Below are 8,670 nucleotides of genomic sequence, written 5' to 3'. Positions count from 1 at the left end.
GGCTGAGCCTCAACGGAGGCCCCTCGGGCTCCCCGGTTACGGCCCCGGGCTAGAAACCGGGTGTGGTGAGTCCCCGTCCCCGCCAGGCTGGATCCAGCTGCTGGGTGAGCGGGGAAGCGGGGGAAGAGGAGGGTCTGCGAGCCGCAAGTTCAGGGCTTCCCGGGGAGGCCGCCGCCCCGAGAGCGTTTCCGCGGCCGAGCGGTTCCGGAGGGCCGCCTCTCGCCCACCTCCCCGGCCACCTGAGCGGCGAGGGCGAGCGCCGCCGCTCCCGGGTTCCCTTCTCCCGGCCGCGGACGGAAACCGATCGGGGGGCGGGGGGGCAGAGCCGGCTGGCCGGGAAGGAGCGGCGGCCGCACGTGCGACTCCGCCCCCACTGCGCCTGCGCGCCACGCCCTCCCGGCCGCGGGGCGGGGCCTCCGCCTGTCATGGCGGCGCGGCAGCGGTAGCGGGCCCGGCCCGGCCCGGGCGCGGCGGCGGCATGGAGGCTCCGCCCGAGCGGCCGGCGGAGCAAGAGCATCAGAGGCCTCCGTCGCCCCCGCGCCGGCCCGGGAGCGCGCCCCGCCGCAGGCCGTGTACCACCTGAAGTGGGTGCGGTGGCGGGAGGCGAGCGCGCCGGTGGTCACGCAGAACGAGAACGGGCCCTGCCCGCTGCTGGCCGTCATGAACGCGCTGCTGCTGGCCTGGAAGGTGACGCTGCCGCCCATGATGGAGCTCATCACCGCCGAGCAGCTGATGGAGTACCTGGGTGGGTGCCGGCCAGGGGCGCCCGGAGCCCGCGCTGCCCTGGGAGCCGCCGCCCTGCAGGCCGGGGTGGGTGGGTGGGTGGGGAGGCTGCCCCGTCCGGGAGGCCCCTTCGGAGAGGCGGGGGTGGAAAATGAGGGCCCGGGGAAAGGGAGGTGGCAGTCCGGAGGCTTCTCCGGTTGCGTTTCTTTTGGCTGCCCCCCTGCCCCCCCCCTCTGGAGGCGCCGCCCGGGCCCTTTCCTCAGCGCCGAGACGGTTTTCGGGTTTGACAACTGAACCTTCGGTGGTCGAGAAGGAGGCGCGGAGTTCCTGCCCGGCCTGCCCTGCTGAAGTGAAGGGAAGCCTGCCGGCAGGAAGGGCCGCTGCCCCCTGCGCCAAGGAGAGCCGTCCTCCGGGGCTCCTTTCCCCGCTCTGCCTGCGGGACGTTTCCAAGCGGGCCGACAGAAGCGGCTCCTCGGGCCGGAGTGTCTGAGTGCTGGCTCCGGGTTGAAGAGATCCGCCCAGTCCAACCGCTTCAGCAGGCTCGGATCCCTCGCCCCAGTGGAGGACAGTCTGTAGCTCGCAAGATTGATCAAATGGGTTTGGATTGCAGAGGGATGGTTTTCAAATCAGAACTTTTGGTTTCCTTGCAGGGGACTATATCCTTGATTCAAAGCCAAAAGAGATCTCTGAAATCCAGCGTTTAAACTATGAACAGGTAAAACGCTTAACTTGAAGTGGCATTTCCTAATAGTGAACTCTAATGCTTTCATTTTTCCATTGGCATAAATGCCCAATCCAATTCCAAGTACCAAAGCCGCCTCCTTTGCACGACAGGAACATAGAGTCCCACTTTTGTATACTTTTTCACATTGTGAAGGGAAAGATGGTTTTGGCGAAGTCATCTAGGTTTCAGTGCATACGTCCTGTTTCACAGTAGGACAGTTAGATTGGGACTGCAAAAAATGCCCATGATCAATTCAGAAAATTCCAACTCTTTGCTGCCAACCGCTGATCATCTAGAATTTTGCAGTGCAAATCGAGTAGTTCTCTTTAACGTGGAAGTGGTTGTAGTGTGAGGCAGCCTGGAGGTTTCGTAGTACAGGGGCAGATGCGCTCAGATGACTTCAGCTTTTTCATTAATTTTTGTTTTGGTCTTAACAGAACGTGAGTGATGCAATGGCTATCCTGCACAAGCTTCAGACCGGTCTTGACGTGAACGTGAAGTTCACTGGGGTACGAGTGTTTGAATACACACCCGAATGCATTGTGTTCGATCTTCTTGATATTCCGTTATATCACGGGTGGTTAGTAGATCCTCAGGTAAGCAAGAGGCGGTTTATGTGATTAGTATTATGGCAGGAAAACACTGTTTTAATATTTAATGCCAAAAGTACCAACAAGAAGAGGCATTTCAATTTAGCAAGGCTTTTAAAAGCCATTAAAATAAGTGAGCTGCTGAGGGGTCCTAAAAATCATGGGGAACAAGCTTTGCTAAAGGCCCAAGGAATAGCAAGAAAAGGCCCAGATTCCCTGGCTTTTGACTCCGAGGGTCTGGGAAAACAGGGCCATTGGAGGGCTTTTTTAGAATGGGGTTGCAGGAAAGACGTTCTCCGTGCACCCAGCCAGCCCCTCTCTGGGAAGGCGGAGTGGTAGAGGACGGAGAAGAGCTCAGCTGGCAGGCAGCTCCCTGGGCTCGTGGGCTGCTGCGGTGGCTTCCAGCCTTCTGGATGCAGGCCATTGCCTCATCACCCAGGCGGCTGGAAGACCCCTCCCTGAGCGACAGGCAGGCACCAAAATGTGGATCTCGGTGTTGGCCCAAATCTCACGAGATGCATTTGAGAGAAGCCCCCCCTTGGAGCAATGGGTCTTCTGGAAGGCTTGTTTTGCCCTTTCAACCACCCGGCCGCTGGCAAGAGCCGCACCTTTCTGCTGGGGTCCGTTTAGCAGACGGTGGGCTTGATCAACGGCGGCCCTTTTCTTTTGCTGCAGGTTGGAGACATTGTGAAAGCCGTTGGTAACTGCAGCTACAACCAGTTGGTGGAAAAAATCATCTGCTGTAAGCAGTCAGACAATAGCGAGCTGAGAAAGGAAGGTGGGTGCGGCTGGGAAGCCCTGCGGTTCAGAGCAAACGTTCCTCTGATCCAGCATCCTCGTTGGCCGCCCTCCGTGGCTCAGCCAGGCAGGAGGGCCGGACAAGGGCCAGAGCCCTGGGCTGCTTCTGTTCCCAGCGCTTCCTTTGAAGAGGCCCCATGACCTGCTGGTGGCTCGGGAGGTTCTCCCCGCTGGAGATGGGAGGGGCCTCCTGGCTGGAGCAGGTTCTCCCGGGCTCTCTTGGGGGGAAAGGAGGGGCCTCCCGAGAGCCGAGCTGGGTTTTCTCAAGGAAAGCTGGACTGGCAGACTTTCGGATTCCTGACTTTGTTTCTTGGGGTGTCCGTCAATTCTTCGTGGTCCACCTGCTTGAGCTGATGAGCCCAGGGATGCTTCCTCCCTTTGTCTCCCTGCTGGGGGTTTCCGCTCACGGGGTTTTCCCTTCTGACAGACCCCAGCCACCCCTTTGTCCTCGCCTTCAGGCTTACTTTGGATCGGACTTGGGAGGCGCAGAGCAAAGCGACTAGGAGGCTGAACTAGAAACGGCTCCCGGGGGACGGGGGGGACGACCCTGGAGTGAGTCTGTGCGCCTTCTTCACATGCGGTGGTGTCTCTTTGCAGGCTCCATAGCAGAGCAATTCCTCAGTAGCACAGCCACTCAGTTAACTTACCATGGCTTGTGTGAGTTGACATCCACCGTTCAAGAAGGAGAGCTGTGCGTGTTCTTCAGAAACAACCACTTCAGCACCATGACCAAACACAAGGTAGCTGGCCGCACACGGCCCCGTTGTTTCCCCCGGGACCCTGGCCAGCCTTCAGCATCTGGGCTGCTGTAGCCCTTCTGCCTGGTCAGCAAGGGGCCCTCCTCCGTTGCCTCCGATGGGCAGGCCGGCTGTGTCCGCCTGAGGAGCCCCTAAGGCCAAGGCGCCCAGCCTCGGGGGGCTGCGTGCCCTCCCCTCCCTGGGCCTCTCCCCAGGCGTCCTTGGCTCTCGGCTCTTCTCTCTGCTTTGTTTTCCCAGCTTCTCCCTCCCTCCCTGACCCTCCGCATCCTTTTGGTCTCCACCGCCTGCTGCTTTACCGGCTGAGCTCTTTCCTGCCCCTGCAGCTAGGAGGAGAGGCCTGCAGATGCTCTGGCACCAGAAAAATAAAGAAAAATAATAGTGGTCCCCCCGCCCACAAGCTGGCTGCCCACAGAATGGGACAAAAGCTGCCCTAAACACGTGATACGTGGCAAAGCCAGGAGGAGCACATCCCGCGACCAGGGGTCCCTCCCGGTTGTGCTTTTCCATGTTTGTTTTCCTGAGGGGGCCCGGGAAGCAGGAAGGGAGCAGCACTTCCTCCAGTGGCGTGTGAAAGGGTTGCTCCGAGCGGAGGCCCGCTTTGTTTCAGAGGGCGGGGAGGACGGAGCGGGGCTTGGCTCCCCTCTGCAGCTGCTCCACCCCCCTGGCTGGAGTGCAGAGCCTTTTGTGGCGCTCTTTCCAGGGAAGGAAAGCTGCTTCTGTGGGGGTGGGGGTGGGGAGCCCTGGGCGCTCAGCCTTTTTCGGGGAATGGGGGGAGAGCTTGCATGAGACAAGGTTGACGGAGAAGCTCGTGGAATCCGTGTGTGATTGCCTGCATTGTGCAGACCCAGAAAACACCTCAATTCACCAAGGCAGCGGAGTGTCCTATGCGCACCAAGCTATCCGCATGGCTCGCTACAGTCGCACGGCGGCTGTCAGAGTGAAGTAAAAGAGTGGAGTGGCAGTTTTGTCAGGAGAGGAGACTCCTCCCCCCCACCCCCAAATGTTTTCCGGAGAATTGCAAGGGAGTGGGGGGGAGGGTAGGCTTGTTTATCTGCAAACAGTGGCTGTTCTCCATTAACGGGGGAATTTCCCCTTTCGCTCAGGGCCAGCTTTACCTTCTGGTGACCGACCAAGGTTTCCTTACAGAAGACAAGGTGGTTTGGGAGAGTTTGCACAACGTGGATGGGGATGGGAACTTCTGTGATTCTGAATTCCACCTGCGGCCTCCATCGGATCCGGAAACGGTCTACCAGGGGCAGCAGGATCAGATTGACCAGGTATCCGTGGGAAGCTGCTTCTCTGCCTTTTTTTAGTCTTTCCTCCCTCCTTCCCCCCCCACTTCGTTGGACTGACGCATTTGACAAAACGGGGCAGGAGTCCCCATTTCCCCCAAGGAGCTCTTGGACCCCCTTAGGCCCTTCTGGTGTGTCCCTATGAAAGGGCCTCCGTCGCCTTTGGGAGACCCTGCGGGACCCCTCCCTCAGATGCCTCCTGTCCAGGGAGGGGTGGGATGGGGCGAAAGCTCCCAGGGTTCCTCCTCTCTCACCCAGCCGTTGGGGCTCGTAGTGCTCACTCGTGAGTTGCGCTTCAGTTTGGACGGAAGGCGCCTGCCGCGGTGGCGGAGGGCGGGCTCTGCTTGGGCCAAACTGCAGCAGGTGGCTTTGCCCCTCAGGACTACCTGATGGCCTTATCTCTGCAACAAGAGCAGCAAAGCCGAGACGTCAGCTGGGAGCAGCTCCCGGAGGACGTCAGTGACCTTGAGCTGGCCAAGAAGCTCCAGGAGGAGGAAGACCGACAGGCCTCGCAGTTCTATCAGGAGCAAGAGCAAGCCGCTGCCACTCCTGCCGCTGCCACCGCCGCCACCACCGCCACCACCACTGCTGAAGGCCAGGTAAAGGGGCATCTGGGCAACTGTAGCTCCAGTTGCCATTGGAGAAGGGAGGGCTGTGGCTCAGGGGCCGCTTTCCATGCGCAAAACCCCAAGTTTGGTTCCTGGCACATCTCCAGGCGGCTCTGGGCATGCAAGGGGGGCAGAAAGCGGTGCCTGGGATTCCCCGGCATCTGACTGGGAGCCGCTTGAGGAGGCTCCTTGGGAAGAGGCTCGAGCTGGTCTTCCCTCCTAGTTTTGGCCTGTCCTGCTACTACGTTGGTGATCGTGTTCCTCCTGGGAGAAGACCTTTTCTTTCATGGAAGTTGCGGGGAAACCATGAGAGGAAGTGTTATTTTCTGATCTCCAAATAGCTATGCTCAAGCTTCCTTCCGTCCCAAAACTGCCAGGGGCCTCAGTTGCCCCGGCTGTGGGATTGGCCACACCTGCAGCCTTCACTGCCCCTCCAGCCCCCAGGCGTCCGTTGCTCAGCAGGGCCTGCAGCTGCTGGCCCTTGGTCGGTATCTTGGGGTCTTTGGCTTTATGGAAGCTCAGCCAAGGGTGCAAGCAAGCAGCCTCTCCCCCCTTTGTATTTCCCCCTTGAACAGCAAGCCCAGGACGCCACCCCTCCCTCAGTGGGAAGGCAGCCCGGGGGCAGCGAGCGGAAGAGGAAAGAGCCGCGAGAGAAGGAGAAGAGTGCCTGTGCCATTTTGTAGCGGAAGGGCGGCTCTGGAGCCCAGCACATCTGCCGGAAGCACCAGGGATCCTGCGAGCGGGAGGCCCTCCCGCCACCTGTGCCTGCGAAGCCCACAGCCGATGGCCTCCCGAAGATCCCCGCGGACACAGCCTCGCTGAGGGTTCTGGACGGGGGGGCTGCTGTAGTGGGGAGATGGTGAACGTGTCCCCGTAGTGGGCAAAGAAGCAGCTCGCTGCCTGCCTTGGGGAGGCGCGGGGGTGGGGGGCATCGCAAGAAGATCCAATGTGGGGCCCAAGAGGCACTGCAGACAGAGTTCTGGCACTGGGCAGAGGGGACCCTGGACTGGCAGGCTGAGCTTCCTTGGCTGACCTGGCCAAGAATCGGGCTTCAGGACACCTTGAAGCAAGAGGAGGTGAGATCCCCTCGGGACGAGGCTCACCCTGGTCTGGTCTCTCCAGTTTGTAACCAACTCTCGGACTCCGTAGGGGGGAGTGCGGGGAGACTGGAGGAAGCGGCTGCTTGCATTGGTTTGAGAGTGGCATCAAGTGTGAGCCGCGTGAAACTGCCACGTGACGTGAACTGCGGCTCCATTGTTTGTATCATGCGAGATGGATCGTTTCAGGACACGGATCCTAAGAAACTGATCCGCTGGACCCCCGTGGCCCTTGCTGGTTCCTTTAAGTGGGGAGGGGGTTCTCTTTGGAGAACTGATGTCTTTGCCCAGTTACCGCTGGGGGTGGGTGGGTGGGGGTGGAATCCAGTTTTGCAAGACCTCCTATAAATCCACATGCTACCTATGTCATAGGATAGAGAGGCTTCCAGCTGGAATTACCTCTTTGCGAGGAAGGAAGGAAGGAAGGAAGGATTCATCCTCTCGATAACTTTATAGCACTTTGCAAATGCTTTAGACAATTTTTGCTGTACTTCTGAAGACTGGACTTAAGGCCAGACTTTGCTGTCGATATACAATTTCAATCCCATGCCAACATTCATACAGAATGTGACAATCTAACTACAGGGAAGGAGATGGTTATATTTTTTCCTGAAATGAAGTTTTTGGGGTGGAGTCCAAACTTGCAAGGCAGGGACTGTCTCTTAACTTGCCTTACAGCTCTTTAAGTACCTTAAGCCAGAAGACAATGAAGGGGAAAAGAATAAAGATTTAACTTTAACGACATTCTTTCCACATACGAGGTTTGGGTTCGCATCTGCTGCATATTTATTTTGAAATATGAAGTGCCCATTGCTAACACACGGGATAGTTTTACGCAGAACTGTATTTCCCTTGTATCATGTCGGAATGCTATCTAAGCAGATGTCTTACACATTTCAAACCTCCTTTGATAGGCACGCATTGCCCTAGGGTTTTAGGCTGAGTGCCGCCGTGCGTTAACAACTCTTGAGGGCCTTACCCCTGAAGTTAGATTGAGGTTTATCCTGAAAGAGGTCAGCCTTCTGTCCCCTCTGCTTGTCGAGTTGCTTCGGCTCCCGAGGCCTTACTAGCAGATTCCACGTTGGCTACCTCCCCCCAAAGTTACTATCGACATAAGTTGCCTTTTTCTCTCTGAAGAAACTTTCTCCCTTTGCTTTGCTTCCACGGGATGCCGCCCACGTTTTGAGCTTAGCCCAGCAGGCCCTGCCTCCAAGGGGAACCTGGGCTTTGGTAGCAGGTACCCAGGAGACGCACAAGGGGCGGGCCATCTGGGAGGGAAACCAGCCGAGGGTCTGCTGTGGGAATGCATGCAGGACAAAACTCCTCAGCACAACCCTTGAGCATTGCCAAATCCTTTTGTAAGATACTGCCGAAAAGCCCCCAACCATGCCAGTTGTGACAGGCACCTCCTTCCAGAACTAGAATGACTTGATGGCCTGGCTCTTCCCCACAGCAGCCCTTCCGCCTCCATTCTGCAGGATACTGGGGGGCAAAGGGCCATTGGGCCAACTCAGTTGCTCTGTTCCATCGCCCCCTGCAGAGCCTCAGCCCAGAGTGGCTTTTGTGGCTTGGTGGGGCAGCCACGGCCGCCTAGCTCAGTTAGATGCGGCACATTCAAGCTTCGGGCAGCGTTTTGTTCAGTCCTCCATATTTGTGGACTATTAAATTGTGGCTCAATCACCAGCTTCCTTTTAGCAAATCAGACACTTTGCATGGATTTACACTGTGATCAGCCAATAGCTGCTTTCTGTTGAATACTGTCAATATTCTTTGATGTCTTGAGCTCACAGCTGTTGCTAGTCTCGTCTAATTTTTATATATATATTTATAATTTTTAACAGATTTAATTGACTTTCTCATGTAATAAAAATCAATTCAAGTTCTAGCATTTATGTGGTATTTGAGCAAACAAGCCAAAACCAACCTGCCTGCTCTTGCGGTGGGGTCGGGTTGCCTGCTAACGGTCATGGCTTTGGCCAAACCTTCACCAGACCCAGACTGGCCTGGCCCCTAAATGAGCCAGAGCATTTTTGCTGACCCCCAGTCAATAGGCCAGATCAACTTCATCCTAGTTTTCAAC

At 57.5% G+C, this 8,670-nt stretch overlaps 1 protein-coding gene across 1 annotated transcript; it reads left to right on the top strand.

Moving 5' to 3' along the window:
- Nucleotides 1–389: 389 nt before the first annotated feature.
- Nucleotides 390–8,475, top strand: MINDY2 (MINDY lysine 48 deubiquitinase 2). Its single transcript, XM_026709747.2, has 8 exons — nt 390–745; nt 1,374–1,438; nt 1,885–2,043; nt 2,713–2,815; nt 3,433–3,575; nt 4,697–4,870; nt 5,266–5,484; nt 6,069–8,475. Exons 1-8 carry the CDS (start codon nt 661–663, stop codon nt 6,174–6,176), a joined length of 1,056 nt encoding a protein of 351 aa, XP_026565532.2. The 5' UTR covers nt 390–660; the 3' UTR covers nt 6,177–8,475.
- Nucleotides 8,476–8,670: the final 195 nt, after the last annotated feature.

This window comes from Pseudonaja textilis, chromosome 13, assembly GCF_049901715.1.
Source record: "Pseudonaja textilis isolate UNSWEBS1 chromosome 13, rPseTex1.2, whole genome shotgun sequence".
Taxonomy (NCBI): Eukaryota; Metazoa; Chordata; class Lepidosauria; order Squamata; family Elapidae; genus Pseudonaja; species Pseudonaja textilis.
The sequence above is the reverse complement of the archived record's forward strand: the minus strand, read 5'-3'. Positions and strand labels throughout refer to the sequence as shown.